This window comes from Tympanuchus pallidicinctus, unplaced genomic scaffold (assembly GCF_026119805.1).
Source record: "Tympanuchus pallidicinctus isolate F22 unplaced genomic scaffold, pur_lepc_1.0 scaffold24, whole genome shotgun sequence".
Lineage (NCBI taxonomy): Eukaryota > Metazoa > Chordata > Aves > Galliformes > Phasianidae > Tympanuchus > Tympanuchus pallidicinctus.
Window position 1 is genome coordinate 3,002,360 of NW_026294741.1, and position 20,088 is coordinate 3,022,447.

Genomic DNA, 20,088 nt, shown 5'->3' on the forward strand with positions numbered 1-20,088 from the left:
GCCCCTGCAGGACATGGCATCCTTCTGCTTGATGGCTGAGCAGGCAGTGAGTGTACACAAATTCTGCCCCTTTTACCAACATCTGTATGGACTTCTTGAATACAGAAATGGTGAAATACTACTTAGAACACAACTACTACTTCTTACCTGTTCTGCTCCCACCATGCTGATAGGCTTGCACTTAAAGAGGTGGTTGATGAACTTGGGAATGAAAGAGCTGCAAAGAAGAGACACAGAATGACAGTTAATGTCAGTATTTGGATCACATGGGATGCTGGGCTAACAAAGCATGCAGGACCACAACAGCACCTGGCTTTCCACAAATGCACAGTAGGTGCATGGCTCTCTAGCTGACTCTAGGCACGTTAAGAATAATAAATAGAAATTAATTATTCTGCTTTACTCCACGATGATCTTTAAGTTGAGAATCTGCACATAAATGAACTGCTGTAAATTATATATGAAGTACTACAGCACAAGTTGAAGAACAAGAAAACCAACTATGGTACATTCTACACACCAGGATTAGTACAGCTATTCATGGACATGGAGTGGAAGCATCTAGATTGTATCCAGAACTGACATTTTATTGCACACTAGTAATTCCACAACACGTATATTACAAACTGAACTTGAGAACCAGCCATGGCTGGAGGTCTGCAGGGACACACGCAGGACAGTATCCCTCCAGAGAGCTTCCAGCCAACTGAGCCAGAACAACACATTCTCCTATTTTGCTATTTTTCAGACTCAGGAAGATGCTCAAGGTACATACACCCAATAGCAGAGAATTTGGCAAAGCTGGAAGCCAAGCCCAATATCCACCACGTTGCACAAAGCATCCCAGAATTTTGGTTTTGGCTTTTTGCTTCTTGTTAGCAGGCTTTGTGGTAGCTTCGTGCTCCAGTGGCAAAGCAGCAGAAGATAAGGGCCCTCATCAGCTGGATGCAGCTCACGTTATTTCCAGGGCCTCGTCCCAACATGAGGCAATTCTTCAGTTTCAGCATCTCTGTCCTTAGGTCTCACAGTTGGGTCTGTTTTCTGAATGAGGCGCTGCTTTTGGTGATGATGTGAATTCAGTGTGGTTTCCCCCTCCCATCTGTCAAGCTATTTTTTCCCTTCCAATGAACAAAAGAGCACCGTCAGCGTCTTGTTTGTCCTGACACCTGTTCTCCAAGCCAGGACTTTTATTTTTCACCCTTCCTCATGAACAAATGACAAAAGCATAACTCAGGCATAGAACATGCCAAGCTGCTGAGCACAGAGCACGAAATGGCTCAAGGAAGAGCCTTCCCAAGCAAAATCTCCTTCCCTTTCCCTTCACTCAGACACAGCTGTGACCTCTCACTGAATCATCCTTTCCTGGAGAGGCATCAAGTAGAACAAGTTCAAACCATTGCTGAGAACCAGCTACTGGGCTGCCCTAAACAACATTGAATTTGGCCACTGGAGAAACAGCCTTGGCAATAGAATGTAAATAAGGGGAGAAAAACAAGCCCTGCCTCCTCCTGTAATAAAGCACTTAGAGATAGCTCAGGAGGTAGGTTAGACCTTAGAAGGCCATTTTTCAGGTGTGTGAATGATTCCCAGAAAGCAATTAGTGAGTGCTGAGCACAGCTGGAGCTCAGGCAATGCCACCAGCTCCGGGTGCAGCAGTGTGTCCAAGAGAAAGAGCTCAGGAGGTCCCTGTACCTTTGATCTGCACGTGGGTCCAATGCTCTCGCTCTCTGTAAGGTCAGACATGGAGCTGATGCTCACATTGTGCATGAGAAACTTTTTAGCACCGTATAACCACGTGGTATCTCACAGCCAGCACTCTGCCTCACATAAAACCATTCCCAGGCCTTTTAGGATGGCCACCCACAATCAGTGCAGAAGGAGAAAGCGACCTTCCATCCCCGCATGCCTGTTATTTCATGCTGTCTTATTGGAAACAGCTTTTCAGCTCTAGCAGGACAGACGAGACAAACCATGAGATCCAAGGGCTGCTCTGTTTTTTTAGGGTTTTTTTTTTTTCCTTTTTCTTTTTAAGAGCAGTTGCCCTTAAGTGAAAAAAAAAAAAGAAAAAATCACTCGACTTTCTTGTGTAGGACTCAGAGTTTGGCTCTTGGAAGCAAACCCAATGTGAGCGATACGTGCACGTTCAGCAGTGAGTGCTCAGCACAGTTTTGTGCTCTGAACGCCTTTAACTCCCTGCACATCCACAGAGCTCCACTGGATGCCAGAAATCATTTGCAGCTTCGGCTGTAAAACCAGCTCCATCGAAGCAGACAAGTCCCTCGTGGAACAATAAAGCAGACGAGGAACCTAAAGCACAGAAACCACAGCATGCGAGAGGCTCCCATCCTCTGGGAGAGGCTCAGCCTGTGTTTTCCCAATCCCTCACGCTGATGTGCTGAGCAGGGCAGGCAGGGAGATGAGCAATGATGGGATGTCATCCCAAGCATCCCGGTGTCACTGCGTCACCGCAGCGCTGCACTACGCCGTGCCCAGCCCTTGTGGACTCGCCCAGGCTGAGCTCAGCATTCTGCTTCCAAACCAACAGAGCTCCTCGCTGCAGCCCTCCTCCATGTAACCCCCAGGGCCCGCTGCTGCACGCCTCTCACTAATTCAGGGCAGTGAGGGTTGCACATGGGTCAAAACAAAGCGAAAATGACAGATGAGATTAGAGGATTGATGCAATTCCTGACGGTAATTCTTCTCCTTCCAGACTTGGCTCACATCTCTCTTTTAAATTTGGTGACTTTAGCTGCCTTCTCCCCCGTGGTCCTGTAACTCAACCCCAGCCCTTGATGCAATCCATTAGAGCAGAGAGTGGCTGGCAGGTCACAGCGATGCAGGCATTAACATATAGAAGGCAGCTTTCTGTGGTGTTCCATGGAATAAGCTCTGATGAAGGCACACACTTCAGATCTGGACTCCTCTCGTATGTGAGACTGAGGTATTTTATGCAGAGCTTACAGGGTATGTGCTTAGCAATAAAGTTAAAAGGGAGACAACTAAGCTGAGGTATTATGAGTGTGCTGTGAACAGCTGAGTAAATTTTTTTCTTATTATTATTTATCACTATGTGAGCAATATAAAATTCAAGCATAACCACATAAAAGGCTTAAGTGCAATACATTTTCACTGGGACAGCTTTTCAAACAGTGATTATGGCCAATGTCATAATATGATTTATCAGTAACTGCTCCTTAATGCAAACTAATGAGTACCCAGAGATAGAAAGGGGGAATGAAACGCTGAGGCCAGCCTCCCCGCTGCGAAAGTTAATGGTTCTCAGGAGAGCCTACTGCAGCTTTTCCTGCTGAAGCAGGAACTGGAGCACTGCTCTCAAATCCACACAGTAACTGCCAGGCCATACGGTTTATTTCAGGATGATTAGCTTATTATGGTTGAATGAAATGTGAAAGATTTTAAAGGGAGACACATGATATGTATGGTGCTGCTCCCAAGGCTCTACCAGGATAGCCACGTGCAGCTACAACTGGCCAAGTCCTCCTGTGCCTTTTCCCTGGGGCATTGGATGCAGAGCTCAAATGGCCTCAGGCAAGCAAGCAAGAAGTTGAAAACATCTTCCCAGAGAACTGAATTTTGGTGTTGGACACATAGCTTCAAAGCTTGGATTTCCAGAAGTGCTGGAGAATGACCCCCTCAGCCCTGAATACAAAGGCAAGAGGAAATTTCTGTCTCGTTTTCCAGTTACTTTCACAGTATCAAACAATTTGCCTGGAAAACACTCAGATATTTGCATTTAGGGCGTTACGATGTTTCCAGACCTTTCTTGAGATAAGAAATTGAACTATCTTTTAGTTTTGCCAGCAGCTGCAGGTGTTTGCAGCCCTCCCTCATGTGCCTGGATGGGGCAGACCTGGATTGGTCTTCACCCAAGCACTGCCTGCACATTAGGAAGCAAACAATGGTCACGTACTGACAGACTGGTGAAAAGCAGAGGAATTCTGTGCCACGCTGGTAACTTACTTTGCAAACTTTATACAGAACTGAGTGAAATACTTCCTGGTGGATGCCAGGTTGTCACGGATGATGGGGACGTTCTGCTTGATGTGGAGAATCACTGAGGTGACATAAGGACTCTGGTCACCAACATGTTCCACGTTCTGCCACTGCATCTGCACAAAGAGGAGATAACAAACAAGCAGTTTAACTCACCAGGATTCAAGCAATACATAAGGAAAACTGTACAAGCTTCCTGCAGAAGGATCTCTGAGGAATTATCAAGAGACTGTCTCTGCAATTCACCACCACCGAGGTCATATCCCTTGTCACTGCATTGACTGAGCAAAACCAGAACAAAATGCAAAGAAGGAAGACCCAGAACGGCCCTTTTTGCACCAGAACAGAAAGACTATGGCTGGTAATGGGAAACACCAGCATTAAAAGAGGTTTTTGGAGCACCCTAGGCTGCCTTAATATTTAACAGCTCCCAGTTTTTTGGGATGAAGTGCCCATATAAATCCTTATTACAAGCATTTGAGAAAATAACTGCAAGCTTGCAAAGTCTGGATTCCTGCACGGCAGCCAAGGCTTTAATATTGGAGAGACCGATGACAGATAGGTGGAGGAGGTAGAAATGAAGTCCAAAACACTCTAAAGCAATGCAGCTCACACTGAAATACTTTCAGTGTACCAGTTGGGATGCCAACTTCAGCTCAGCCCAAGCACACAAAGAAAAGAAAAAAAAAATTACTCAAGCTCTCATTCTGTTTTCATTTACTGTCAGCAGAAACACAACAGACCATCCCCCGTCAGCCAGATGTGTGACTCTGTTGGCTTTCTCAGAGCTCTGTGAAAAAAAACATGAGGAGCACACACAGCACGAGGCGTTAGGAAAAAAGAAGAGCTTGGGTTGGACCACGATGGCCCTGGCAAAACATCTGCGTACAAAACTGAGTCCCAATGAGGAACACAAGCAAAGTGCTCCCAGCACGGCTGCTGTTCATGCACCCTGCAGCAGCTTCATGGAGCTCGCTGAGAGATGCAGCTCCTCGTGCTGGAGGTGGAACAGGAGGAAGATGTGACAACCAGGACAGATGCAGAAGGTGACTATTTTTTCTTTCAACTGGGCATTTGTTCTTAAATATTCTTCCTTGAGATCTCAATTTTGCATGTAAAGGGTTTTTTCGTCCTGTTTTTAATTTAATTACAGCTCCTCTGTCCCCCAGTTGAGTCAATCTCATCCAAACAACATGCAGCAGCAGTGAGTTAACAGGCAAAAGAAGCCAAATTCTTTACAAAACCACAGTGTCTGACAGTCTGCACGCATCCTACCAAGGCTGTCCTTATGTACAACCAACGACCCAGACTGCTCATCTCCCAGGAGCTGCATATTCAGAAGGGATATTTCTCCTGTCACCTGCTCTACAGGCTTTAATTCCTCCTTTTCTCTGGAAGGCTGCTCAGCAGGCAACTGCTTCATAGAAACTCAGGTTGGAAAAGACCTCTCAGAGCCCCAGGGCCAACCCCAACCCACCCCACTGACCATGTCCCCTCACTTCATATCCCCAAAGATCTGGAACACCTCAAGGGATGGGAACATCCCCACTCCCTGGGCAGCTGTGCCACTGCAGCACCACTCTGAGAAGAAACACTTCCTAATATCCAACTCCTGAAGAAAATACTCAGGATTTGGGCATTCTCAGTGCTGGCTCTTCTCAACAGACAGCAGTCCTAGATGAACATTCCCATCTGTAGGAATGGCCAAAAAGTGGGAAGGGACTGCTGAGCTGACTTACTACAACAACAACAGAGTAACCTTTTTCATTTTGTTGGTTTTCACTCCAAAAGCAATACTTCACAACCGAGACTTTAAGGCATGGACAGTAAAAATAGCCCTTTTTGTGTGTATTTCACCAGCAAAAAAAAAACCCAGTAGCTGCAATGCAAGAAATCATACACATACTGAAAAGTCATCAAAAGAAATATGAGCCCAACTCTTCTGGTAAAGCTTTGTTCCTGACATTTTCAATTTATACCTCTTTTTCCCCCCACCGTATGTTTTTCTTGGGATATCCACATAGTTTACATACACTAGCTGAAAATCACTCAGAGGATGAGAGCAGAGGAACCAGCAGATCCTGTGTCTGCAGCAAAACGGGTCATATTGTGGATTCATTGGGGATGAACCACATCTCCCTTGCAGCATCCCACTGCCAGCTCAGCATTCCTGGGCACAGGGAGCACCCACAGCCCCGGATCAGTGCACAAGGAGGGAGCAAAGTGAAGGCAGGGGGCAGGGAGCACCTGGATCCCGGCTCCAACATGCTCGTGCTGACTTTAATTAGCAGCTGGCAGCTCTGATGGCTCTGCTCTTGGGTTTTCCTTGTACGACATTGGAGATGTTAAAGCTGTGCTTTTAAAGGCTTGCTGCTGTCCATTCAATTGTAAGGAAGTGGGAAATTACAGCTGTGCCAAAAGGTTTTCAGCAAAATCTAAAAGCAGCAAGCGATCTACTTGAGTCACTAAAATATTCCCCAGTCCCTGTTCTGCATGCAGTTTTACATATAAATCGATGTTTAATTCAGCAAATAAACGAAACCTTATCCAGTGCAACCCATAAGCTTAATTGGGGCAAAAATACCTCATGCAGATTAGCTGCTTCTCATTCCAACAATTAAAAAGCACACCAGGTAATTAAATGCCACAACACGTTCACAGCGCTTTGTTATCCACAAGAAGTACTGTGTGGCAGCAAGCCATTTCTTGGCAGAATTTCCATCCTCTATTCACAAACGTCCATCAGATTCAAAGAAAGGATCAGCACTGTTCAGTCCTGGGCATCAGGGCTGGACATCAGAGCGAAATAAATGAGGAGGAACTGAACAGTGGGAGAGCCCTAATGGAGCAGCAGCCTTGAGATAGACACATCTTCACGTACAGAAACCTGGAACGGGTCAGCCCAGCAGCTCTTAGTACAGACTGAGATTTTAAGCTTCCAAATATTAAATGTTAAAGAGAGGGAAGAAGGGGGTGAGGGAAAAACTCTTGCACCAAACCCAGCTCTAGTAAAACTTGAATAAAGCGAATAGCGGAATGCGTGCACAAGTGACAAGTATTTATTTAGTTAATTTTATAGCACTTCACTTGTTTATAAATCATCAGTCCCGTCACATATGCTGCATCTTACTATTTTTCCAAAGACAAAAATAAATGGCTCACCAGCTGCTGCTTTCCCAAGGCTGTGGTTTACTTGGGTATAAACAGAGCCGAGTGATTCCAGCTCTGCTATGCTGGGTGGGTTCAGGAGGATCTAAGGAACTGTCATGGCAAAGAAGCGACACCTGAAGCACTGAGCCCTTCCTAATGGTGTTACTTTACTGGAGCAAAAACCCCCTTTCTGTGGGGGACTTGTGCAAGCTCTCTTGCTAGCTGCATTCCACTTCCAATATTAGCTGGGGGTGGTGAAGCTGGTGACAGCTGGACTGTATCATAAAGAAAAAGTGAGTAAAATTCAAGGCACGATCCTACCAAAATGGAGATCTACATTTAATATTTCTGCTTTAAAAACAAAAAAAAGTTCAATTCACTTTTGTTGTCTTCACCTTTGTCCAGAGCCCTCTGGGTTTTCACAATACTTTGGCAAGAAAACACAGTTCTGCATTTCAAACACATAAAAGCCAACAGCATAACTGCAATCAAATCCTTCAGCTCAGCTCATGTGGGCCTCTCTAGGAATGGCTCCATACATCCTCAGGGGGAGCACAGAAGCAATAGGGCTCAATATCCCAATTCCACATTACTCTCTGACTGCCTCCACCTAACAGCCACAAACCAGCAGCCAAGTGAAACTTCTCCTCAAAGAATACAAGCAAGGCAGCAAATGGAGAATGGAGATTTGAAATTTCATGCTAAAAAAAGTTCTCTACATCTTGAGGACTCTCATTAGCATTAGCACTGGGGAGTCGGAGGTAGATGCACAAAGTATTCAGTTGTTTGTGTGTTTAAAGAGCTGCAAAAGAATGAAAGCTCCAACATGAATTTTAGGTTTTGGAGCGAAAGATATGTTTATAGCTACAATAATCGCTGCTCCAAGAAGCAATCAACATATGGATAAGACTCAGAGTAAAGAATGAAATCAAGCAATCACAGCAAACAAGACCTCTAAGTAAATGATGTGCATGTTAAGGTTACCTCTCCCCAGGCAAATCCACCCTTACCTTGCTCATAGCAGTCAGGGCAGGGTCACAGGCTGCGTCCAAGTCCTGCACTAGCAGCTGTATGCTGTTGGAAATCACACTGGAGAAAGAATCAAGCATAAGTTTTAGGATAGAATTCAGTGTCAGAACTGGTTTCTTTGGCTGTGGAAGGAAGAAAACTTACTACATGAACTTGGCATTATGTTGTGAATTTACATGCTACAACTTGTACTGAAAAGAACCCAGGAAAATCTGCACGTTGTTCATCAGGAGCTGCATAAGAGAGGACATTTTTATAGCTGACCGAAAGGTTGCAAATGGGGAGAGAAACCTATTTGACTACATTTCAAACTAAACACACCTCCTGTAAAGCAGCAAATGTGTTGTAAATGCAATGCATCACAACACACCATGAGAGATTTGATGCTGGTTATGCTGGAAGCCACTCGAAACCTTCACTCCAGACAGCATAGAGCAGTACTTCAGCAGCAGGGAATGAAACCCATACAATTCCAGGCAGATACACAGGAGTTTGCAGTGAGGGAAGCCCAGGCCATAAGCAAGCAGCCTGCATTCTAACAGAGCCTACAGAGTTCAGGAGTTCAAAGGGACTCTAAAGGCCACCCATAGCCTCACAACAGAGCAGGGCACAGATTTAAGTGACAGCAATTTTCCCTCAGTTGAGCTTCAAGAAGAGCCTCCCCCCAGAAATGCTTACCTACCACAGAGGTAAAAACCTCCCAGCCCATTGCTGTAAAAGTGTTTGGTGGTAGCTCCACGCTGTCTGTGATGAAATAAACCCTTCCTAGGGTACGTAAGCAGCAACATTTTATTTTCTTTATGACCCTGAGTAACAGGATGTCAAATCTCAGGAGAAACAACTTGTTTGATGTTGAAGGAGTGAACGCCAAAGAGAGTTTTATAGCTATGACTTAAACTGACAGCAGACTGAACAAAGTGCTCTCCTCTGGAACAGACTGAACCTCAATTAAAAGGTCTTTGCTACAAGATATATCACATCAGGCCTGACAGTTTAACTTTAAAGATGTCTTAAAACAGCAAATACAAGCTACACATTAAAGCAGTCTCCAAAACATGCGGTATTAGCTGCCTAGGACCAACTTCATTGCATGGCAGCCACTGCTGAAACTGAGCAGTGACACAAAATATCTCCTGACAGGTCACAGGGAAATGCAGAACTCACTCTTGCCTTGCTCACGATAGGAAAAATCCCATTGCATGGTGTTATTTTATTTCTACTCCCAGTTACCTTGCTTGCTTTGGCTTAGAGGACATAGCAGCCCTATTTTGCAGTCAAGGATTCACTCTTAAAAAAGTCTGAGAATTATCTAGAGGAAAGGGAGTGTGCAGCATGGAGCGGAGCCCAACACCACATGAAAAACCTGGATGGAGAGTCAGTGAATCCTGCCCACTGGAGTGAGACAAGAGCTATCACAGGAAGGAAGTCTTCTGAAACAAACATAATCTTGCTGCTATCCGGGCTGAATCTTAGATTAAGGGAGAACTGGCAATCCGGATTATTTCCCCATCTTTGCCAAGGTTTTCTTTTATCTGATATGAGGCAAAACAATTTTTTTTTTTTGCCTCAATTTACTTCTCTCAAAAAGTATTCTGTATGTTGATGGTAGTGGAGAGCAAATGATGCTAGAGGAGAATATTTTTAGCATCATTACACGAAAAGTTATTTTAATGAATGATAATCTTCTCTCAATTACAATCCCTGAATGTAAGATTGAATCAGTCTTTTATGTCATCTGAAACGGGGTTTGATCATACTGACAAGGCTGCTGATTAACAGTGGGAAGTTAAAGCAGGAAGGAATGTACTGAAATAGCTTCCTTTTCTGAAATGTAACAGCTACCTCACAGAGCTGCCAAGATGCAAATGATGTTTCAACTGGAAACTCACTATTTCCTCTCCTCTTTCCAGTGCTCTCGTTCCTTTGGCTAGGATGATGAGGAACAACTACATCTGATGTCTGTACTACTGCAGACCATTCCTTCTCTGGACCATTCCTTCACCAAGGAAATGCCTATACCTAGACTGCATATCTGAGTGGGTCCTATGACACTGGGATTTTTGGGTTAAACTCTCCAGCACCATCTGGCTGACAAATGAGGATGTTTGACATAGGGAGGGAGGATGCATCTGCTCTACATACATGCTGAAGGTGTCCGTCTCTCCTGTTAGGTTGATTCTCTCCACCAGACTTGCATCCACTTTTTCTTTGAGTTTCTCTTCCAACTGTTAGAAAAGAAAAAAAAAACAACAGAAAGACCAGAATTCCTACTTGCATCCTGGAAAAGTCAGCTTCTTAAAACCTAAGCTGTGATCAAACTGCATCCACAACTCAGTCAGTGAACCTGGGTGTCACCTCGGAAGTGCTCGAGAGGAAAGCTCACCTGCTGAGTCGTTGCCAAGCAGTACTCTGCAGTACTAAGGATACTGCAAATGAGGCAGAGCTCTTCTAAAGTAAACTTGGCTACTTCAGAGCCTTCCTTTTCTTTCAGCAAACTAGTGATGGTGAGCCCGCCACTGCTGCTCGTTGTCCTGGAAAAAAGACAAAAGCTGTAAAGCTTTCATGTGTACACAGAGACATACTGCAAAATTACTCCAGTGCCATAAAAAGTCTTTATGACCATTAAGCCCAATGCCTCACGCAACAAAGTGCAGTGTGTAATTCTTTGTGCAAACGTGCAATTGCTATTTTGGTTAGTGAGTATCTTTTAGAAAGACAGACAGAACTTGATGGCAAAACTTCAGGCAAAAGGACAACTCATGTTAGGTTAGGACAGCTTTGGTTGAACGCAGCTTTCTCCAGCTAACTTCACCTTCACTGTCAGTTACTCAAAATCTAATTAAAGATTACAGGAAAATCTCAATGCCCATCGGGTTCCTTCTCATATTTATCTTCTCAGTACCAAACAGATGTCAACACACATTTGAAACTTTGGTAACCCATTTAAAAAAACGTGATGATATCAACGCAGTAAATTACAGAAGATGTGGCTTTTTTCCACTCTGTTGCAGTGATTAACTGCAGCCTATCAACAAAGAAAGAACTCTAATAGCTCAGAGTGAAGAAATTCCCTACGTCTCAACGATTAATAATCCAAATCCATTAAAAAAAATAGGACACCACTATTTATCTTGGACAGCAAAAATGGAGCACGCCAAAAATAGGTGTACAAAGAATGCAACTGATGCCTAATGGAGAATGCACATTAAATTTATCTTTCCAATTCTCTGGACACAACTCTCTCCCTTCCGTCTGTGAAAGACTTTACTGGCTTCAGAAAACTCATTCTGATGGTTCCAGGTTTACAAGGAAACAAACTGAAGATGGTAAATAGCATACAAAGTTATCTGTAGTTAAGGTGACTGCATCTCAAAGACCTGAGTAATGACCTACACATGATTTCCTTTATTTTCACTGCATTTACATCTTCATAATTTATTTGTGCATTTATACAATTTCATAGAGCACAAAGCTACAGGTGAGCACTCTGGCATCACACAAATAAACCCCCTTCATTATAAATTACTGTATCTGAGCACGATGCTGAGCTTTTAACACAACAGAGCTGAAAGTCTCAATGTTATTTTTTTTTCACCCAAGTACAAAAGTCTTGGGCTGGTATTTCAAAAGGAACTCCAACAAACTGTAAATCTGACTGTTAATCAAAGCCAAATATGAAGCTAACTTCTAGCAACCCTTAAAATAAAACAAAATGAACAAAGAAGCCCAATGCCATGAGTGACCATTTGGTCCCTAGCTGTAAATGTAGCCACAATGCTGCTATGTGGTTTCTGTAATAGCAAAAACTAAGTGTTAACAAGTTTGTATTCATTAATTATCTTCACAAAGCATCTGCTCCTCACTGGAATGTCTCACCAGACCGTGCTGCAGCATTTGGGAAGCTCAACTCACTTGGGCAGGTTGCCAGACAGGATTTTCCAGGCGTACTCCCGAAGGTACTTCTGGAAGATGGTGGTCAGGGCTATCATGGGTTCACCTGTGCTGAGCTGGGAGCACTGCACCATGCACTTCTTATAGTACACAAAGAGGTCAGCACAGCTGGGCAGGACGGCTCCTCCTTCATCCACGTTGGGCTTGGGAGGCCCTTGGGCCTTGAAGTCAGCCACAAACCTGTCGATCAGCTCGCTGAGATTCCTGTCACAGAGAAACAAAGGAAAGACACTTTAACATGTTGGGGAGAAGCCCTCTTACGACACCAAAAAACACATTCCAGCAGTCCAGAATTCCAGCCCATTCTCATCTCAGCACAAGCCTTGTGCAGCAGTGAGGACTGCGTCGGTGCATTTGATGCAAGTGCATGAAGGCTACGCTCAGATTTCATTGCTGGCACCAGTAGAAGCAGCAGGCAGACTTTGCAGATCAGTGGCCTCCAGAATTCAGCTTTCAAAGGGATGTGCTTGAGATGGCACTCCATTAGCCATCATGTGGTCCTGTTTGAGTACCACCTACTACTGTCGCCAGTGATTTATTATAACCTGGTCCTTACTCAAACATTTTGGTGTTTAGGTAACAGTAAGCTTCTCTCCATCGTTTCATAGTGACAAAAACACTTCTAAGCACGGCAGAGGTCCAGAAGGAGAGGTGATGTGACTCCTCCCCAGTAAACATACAGATCACTGCACCAAAAGGATGAGCTCCTAGCACACATGATCTGCCTGGGCCAAGCTAATCTACAGAGCTGTGCTGGTAATGCCAGGGCTCCAAAATGTGAAGCAAGACTCTCAAGCTTGAACTTGGCTCAGAAGCTATTCAGGTAGATGACTTCGATGACTTCTAGCAGCTCTGATTCCACAAATACACAGTTCCAACAAGAACTGCAAAACCATCAGGCTGCTAAACTTACGTGACAGATCTCTACACTGGCAAGAGCAATTGAACAGTGAACTGAAGCATTGATTGTACTTGACCACAATGAAGCAAAATCTCCCTTCCCCCGTGGCTGTACGCCAACCACACAGATGGTGCTGCAGGAGAGCTCACATGTGCTATGAACTGCAGCATTCCTTCAGGTTCCCTAGCAAAACAGACGTGGCTTGCCCCTTGTCAAAAGTACCACTAAATTAAACAGCTGCATCTCTACCTCTGCATCTGCACTTTACTCCATCTGTGCAACAAAGTGGAGCTTTCTTAGCACTCACCAGCCACGTGCTTTTTGCAGGCTCTCAGGGCACAGTGAGGAATGTCAATGGCTTTTCATTATGTTTACTCCACATGCTCTCCTCCACTCTGAGGCAAAGTGAAATGTATCTGCATTTCTCTGGTTGTCGTCCCCCCCGTCCTCCCCGCAGGTCTTGTCCATGGGGTGCACAAGCAAATGCAGCTGTCCAAATTGCTGGGAGAGCAGTGCCAGAACTTTGTGCTTCTTCTGATCCTAACCTGGACAAAGTGCCTGGCAAAGCACGTGCTCATTTTATTGCAAGATGGAAACAAGCAAAACATCAGGATACTGCGCACACACCTGATGTCAGTGATTCTTCTTCCTAAGTTTCAGTTGGCTCAAAGACAATATGAAGGCTGACAGCCTTTTGTGAGTGTTGGACAATGGAAGCACAAACCATGTGGCAGAAAAACCTACTGGGAGAGGAAACACAAAGAGGGCAGGAGAGCAACAGAAAATGAGCATTCTCTCCATGCAGGTTCTGCAAAAAGGCTCTGTTCTCTGGTAGTGCAGATGTGATACTTCCTAACAGTAGCATACCTACTGGGAGCAAGAACTGTCCAAACTTAACCAGGAAAAAACATGAAATGAAATCATATGAACAGAATTGTCTTCTGGCTTCCAAGCCCAACCTTCTTATTATTCCTCTTTTAAATTCCACTCAATTTATTCAGTGATTTTTCTGCATCTCTGGCCATTGCAAGAGGAACTACGCACTCTTCAGAAAGAAGAACACAGTGCCCAGTCACTCGATCTGTTGAGTGGTGTGAACAGTTGGCATCAGCTGGGCAGGGGGGAAGGGCAATGGCTCTGACATAGCTTGGATCACTGGCAGGATATTTCCCACGGGCTGGGTGTTATGGAAGTCCCTTTGCTCATGATGCTGCAAAGAGCAAGTGCCAGTTTTCTAAGCAATCTGAATAAACACAAACACAACAGCACGCTTGCACACAACTCTGCACCCTCTCTGCACTGCAGACCCGACAGAGCCATTGCTCCAGCAGAAGGGCTTAGCTCACACATGTACACATCTATTGCTCCAGCAGATCACAAGGAAGAGCTGAAGACGTATATCCCTGCGGGGAAAGAAATGAAATCTGCTTCACTGTTAAGAAATCTGATATTTACGCTGCAGTTCTGAGTGGAGAACAGCATCTTTAAAGCTCTTCTATAGCAATTTAACAGGAGACACCTGAAAGATTTTGGCACCGTGTTTCTTTAAATGGGTATGGAAACAATTGTTCAGGAGAAAAGAACCAGGCAGCTTTCTGCCACAGACTTAAGCCAACGGTGAACTGCCACACTGCCTCCTTTATCCAGACACCCAGCATACAGTTATCTAAGGAACTCCTCATTTTCAGACATCAGTAACAGATTCCTCACAATTTCAAAGGGGAAAGAAGAGTGAAGAATCAAAGAAAAGCAATTTTTGGCAGCCAGGGCAGCATGGGGAATACTGTGGCAGTTTCTCTTTGAACTCCTTTCAGCCTGTGGCTATAAAGCTAATATAAAACATCTCAGGATTGAAAAGGAAAAGGAAAAAAAAAAATAAAAGCAACTGAAAGGATTGGGAGCACAGTGGGGTAGAATTACCAAAATGGGGATTCAAATGGCCCCCAGTGAGATGGGCAGAAATATTCAAACAAGTTAGTGCTTGGATCGCTGAGAAGGAGAAAAAAAATCTGCTTCCTTTTGTTTTACAACAGAGTGAAACCCAACCTCAGCACAACAAACTATTGTGTGCAATTGTAATTTTCATTATTAGGCATAGAAGCTCTGAAGCCTTTCTCAGGATGAATATCATGCAGTATGGACAAAACCAAGACTCTGAGCTTTACCTTATGCACACTTGTGTGTAAATTCATGGAAGACAGAAGGGCACAGATAGCTGAGGTACACGAGGCAGCCGCCTGACTTTATTTTTCCAGCCACTAAGCCACACTAAATGATTGCATTCAACCTTTTTCAGCTATCTCCTCTTCCAGCTGACACTGCAGTTGTCACAGGGATGGTTTTTAAATCCCGGCGTGAATCAAGCTGCACAAAATATGCGATGAGAGTTCTAAAAACTTCCCCCAGTTGCAAGCTGAAAGCGCCTTTCATTGAAGTTATTTTGCTGTAAGTCAGAGGAAAATGAAGTAGGGTTCTAGGGATTAAAACCTCTGACAAAGCCCTAATCTGTGACCAATGATAATGTTATCTCACAGCCAGCTCATCTACAGCAGCTTTCATCTGAAAATCTCAAATAACTTCTTTCTTTAAAGCAAACCTTGAAGCTCCTCTGCCACGGAGCCACTTGTGTATTTTACAGAACGAGCAAACCTACTATTTGTGGAAGATGTGAGACAGAAGGAAGCCCTATGTCTGCAGTGGGAATTGCAGAGGGAACAGGAGCAATTTCAGAAACACTAAAGCCTCTTCCGCAGAAAGGCAGCGGGCACCATTCCTGCAGGCTTTGGCAATTTCAGCTGAAACCAACATCCACAGCCCTCGGAATGCTCAGTATTTCTTTGCTGCTCTCCAACCACGAGTTTTGCTCGTGAACTGAAAATAAGAAAGCAAACTTTCAAGAAATGCACCTTCTGTAGCTTGCGTACGGAACCCAGAACAATGCAACAGCAAAGCACATTCAACAGCAAACAAAACTGGAAGAGGATGCCATTACTCACTTGTCTTGGGACTCGATATACACATAAAGGTGAGGCTCGAAGCACTTGGAAACAATGCCATGGAAAGGATTGTCCGGGACTTTCGGCTTCTTTGGCTGTAAGAAAGCAATTACAGCATTGGCTTTGAACCTGCCCTGTAAGATCTAGGAGAAATCATAATGCAGCAGCATGGAGGATCTGAGCGTTCAGAAGTACAGCACTGAAATTTGTTGACAAATAACCAAAGGCAGTATAGACAAGGTCAGTGTGTCCCAGCCTCCCTCGCTCTGAAAGAGCCGTCAGCATTCCAGAGTTATTTTTTTACTTGTAAAGCACCCTGTATCCTTCAAGGGAAGACTTTTCCATGCTAAAAGATATCAGTAGGGAATAAAACCTTAATGCAGTTTGTAAATAAGGAAACCTCACCGCTCTCTTTTAGCAGAAGTAGTCACCACTGAAATGAAATGCAGCAGTTATCTGCAAGTAACCTTGAAAAATCCCTATGTTTTGGAACATTAAGGAAAGTAACTACAGACTTCATCTGAATGAATATTATTTAGATAAACGGAATGTAATTACTGCACTTGGAATCATCCAGGCAACGTTACAGGATTGCTTCCACTGTAAAACATGTTTCTGGGGATGCAGAGTTCTACTCTGAAGTCACATTTAGAGTATTAAGCACATAGGCCGTTTGGGAGCCATCCAGTTGAGTTTTAGTTTAGCACTGTGCTCTGTAAAGTGGCCAAGCACATCTCACTGAAGCCACTGAGTCTACTCCCATGCTTAAATATGCACATGCATCAGGCTGGACAGAGGCTTTAAGCTTTGCCTTACAGCCACATTTTATTTTTGAGATGACAAACAATTCTCCCCATTGCTTGCTGGCGAGCTGACAGGTTTTTACTGCCTGCAAAGAACTCTGTGCAGAGAGGCAAGAGTTCCATTCCAAAGAGACAGGATCAGCTCTCAGCCAACGAAGATACGATTTTTTCCAGCTGATTTTTCTTTTTTTTTTTTAAAGCATTAAAAAAAGCAAAACAAGAAAGCCTAAAGGACACCCTCTCTTAAATAACAGGAATGGTGGCACTGAGCTGTTTGCAGAAATTGCAAGGCACAAGATTTCTCAGGAATAATTAAGACTCAAAGACACAACGGATATGAACCTATGGCTGCAAACTTAAAGCAAGAGAATGGTTTCATGGAGGCCAGACCAGCCCTGGGAGCCTTGCTTCATTCACCTCCCCAGCAGCAGCAGGACTGCAGAGTTCTACAGCGCTGGGAGAAAGCCACTGCCCAGCACTCCCTGCCCAGTCCTCTGCTGGACTGCCTGTTTCTGCCAGATGCACGTGCTCATCAGAGCTGGAAGGAAAACAATAGGTGGTAATTACAGAAACCTTCCAGCCGCCAAGCCTCAGCAATGGCAGTGCCAGCACAAGGTTGCCCATACATTATATTTATGATTTACCAGGCTGGAAGAGCCGAATCCTAAAGCACAACTGCTTTTTTGTGTGTGTCTTTGCATCACGCTGCTCCCAGCATGTCTGGTGGAGAGAATACTAAATCTTTTAACAGTAGCGCTGAAGCTGTATTTTGGTGTGTGCAATCCTGTCCAAAAGCTGCAGATGTTTAAGCTATTTCCTCCTCGAGTTCGATGGAAATAATAAAAGGTTACTGTTGTCACAGTAAGGAGGCCTGCAGCTGGCCCAGTTTCCTTTCATTACCATCCAAAGTAAACAGTTTAAATCTAACTGCTAGGATCACTCAAAGAGGTTCTTTTTAACATGGATTTTCCCCCCCTCACTCTTGTGTTCCCTCTTACACTCACAAGAGAATTCTCAGCACTGATGTCTTGGGGCAGCTCTACCACTCAGAATTCCTCCTCTTCAACCCTTCCTTTCCCTTCTCTCCTTCAGCTGGTGTCAGCAGCAGATGAGTCCTCCACCATCGACCCACCAGCACTAAGCAGCTGCTGGCATTTCGGAAATCAAGTACTGAGGTGTTTGGTGGAGGGCAGAAGGCTGCCCTGCTTATGTAAAAATCCAGATGGATAACACCCAACTCTGCTGAAAAGTGAGCTACTACCCCACAAATTACTGGGACATGGGTGTGAGTAGGTCCTAGGGCCCTCATCACGGATCAGGATACCACCTGGAAATACACTGTGAAGTCACCGAGCACAGAGAGGTTACCTGTCCCAAGCAGCATACAACTGAATGCTTAGAAAATGCCTGTCTGCTGAGTGAAAAATAGAGAGCTCACACACTTTGATCTCCATGCCAATTAAAACAAGAGTGCTCACTATTCACTCCTTTAGTATTTGCAGAGGGCTTTGGAAACTCAGTGCTTTTACAAGCAGTTAGGTGTTACCTGCAACACAGAGGCAGCGGATGAAAAACACCACAAATATAAATCCTAGAAGTAATACCTTTGGAGCAAAAGTCTAAAACTGACATTTGAAAGTTCAACGAGGTGTCTGATGGCTCCAGACTTAGTTTCCTTGGCTGACAAGGCAAAATATGAATTGCAGGTCTTTTTGGGATCTGAAAACCCAGCCATGGCAGGCTCTCTTTCTTCGACAGAAATTCTGCAGTTACATTTGAGCTGTTGCTGCATGAGCTAGAACAGAATCCTACTTGCGTGGTGGGACTGTCCCTGCACTATTAACTGAAATAAAGATTGCTTTGGTTTCAGTGAAATGAGCCACAGCAAATCAGTCATACTGGGAGCTAGCATGCTGCCCAGGGAACCAAAACTGTGCTAAATTAATTGCTGTGAAAACAAACCTTTCCAATCAATGTCATTGGAAAAGCTTAGATGCCACCCGAGATTTTGACACAGACTGACTCACTGACAAGTGAAAAGCTCTGAAGACTTACTTTGTCTGTATCACTTTTTTCAATTACAATCTCATCCGTCTCTGCCCCAGTTTCATCCTCTAGAAATGGGTTGGTGGAAGGAGGAGGTGCTTCTGGCTTCTTCTGTAAAAAACACACCAAAAAAGGAAGCTCCTTAGAGAACAGCCTGCTTTGTCTCCTGTCCACACACTGCAGCCATGTGCTGCTTTACTGAGACCTTCAAAGCACTGACAGCAGTCTGACTTCTCCAAGCACAGAGGCAACTGCAGACCTCCTCTTCAGCATTCGAGCTGCGAAGCTCTCTATGCTCACACTCACTCACTTAATCATCCCTGGAAGGGGCATTTTGATTAATGAGAAATTTCCACCCCCTCAAAGCCCACACACCAGAGCTCAGAAAGCTTAAGAGGCAGCAGCAGCAGAGTATTGGCCTCTGGTTATTCCTTAGTAAAGGACCAGAGCTGTGGAAGTACTCAGCTGTGGGCAAGCTGCATAGCCACACTGAAAAGGGGACCAAGTGCTCCTGCTCAGAGCTGTGGGTTTCTTGAGGAAACAAATTCTAATGTGGGCTAGTGGGAATAAGCAGTACCTTTACTGGCCCCACCACACATCAGTGTCAAAGCTTGAGGGCACATCACAAAGAGGGAAGGAGAAATACTTTTTCTTTTTTTCAAGCCACATACATCCTCCCCTTCTGTTTTTTCTGTTACAAAAGCTTCTGTGCCTACCTTTTCCATGGGGATAACAACAAACCAGTGAAGTAAATCTAATTAAAGCTGCAAATTTGGTATGAAATTTGTCATAAAAATAAGGCTGTATTCTTGAGAGATTTAAATTCAGCCAGGAGGAAAACCTTACAAGACTTCCTTTTTTAATTAGCAGCACCTACTGATCCACAACAAATAACAACCAGGCCCGGCAGGCTTATCTTGTAGGGGGAATTAGCACATCTAAGTAGGCTTCCAGACACCAGCTGGACAGAGCAGTGAACCTCAAAGCAGTAGCTTCTGAGTCACACGTGTGCTCTATGCTCCCAGGGCAATCAGCTGGCAGAGCACCTGCCTGAGATTTCAGGCTGAAAAAGCACAGAGATGACCCCAGAGAAATTTACTGAGGAGGTTCTCTTGGCTCTGGCTTTACAATCTGTCAAACGAGACACTGAAAAATGGAAGTTATCAATGGCCCTACAAGAAAAACTAACCCAAGAGAA

General features: G+C 44.4%; 1 protein-coding gene across 1 annotated transcript in view; it reads right to left on the reverse strand.

Annotated features, from left to right (window-relative positions):
• VPS53 (VPS53 subunit of GARP complex) overlaps window positions 1-20,088 on the reverse strand; it is a 49,022-nt gene that overhangs the window by 5,742 nt on the left and 23,192 nt on the right. The window contains exons 12-19 of the mRNA XM_052688531.1: window positions 18,900-19,001; window positions 16,042-16,136; window positions 12,106-12,348; window positions 10,577-10,724; window positions 10,336-10,418; window positions 8,175-8,253; window positions 3,982-4,130; window positions 148-217 (exon numbers count right to left, since the gene is read on the reverse strand). Of these exons, the coding sequence (XP_052544491.1) occupies window positions 148-217; window positions 3,982-4,130; window positions 8,175-8,253; window positions 10,336-10,418; window positions 10,577-10,724; window positions 12,106-12,348; window positions 16,042-16,136; window positions 18,900-19,001 (969 nt within the window). The remainder of the gene's footprint in view (window positions 1-147; window positions 218-3,981; window positions 4,131-8,174; window positions 8,254-10,335; window positions 10,419-10,576; window positions 10,725-12,105; window positions 12,349-16,041; window positions 16,137-18,899; window positions 19,002-20,088) is intronic.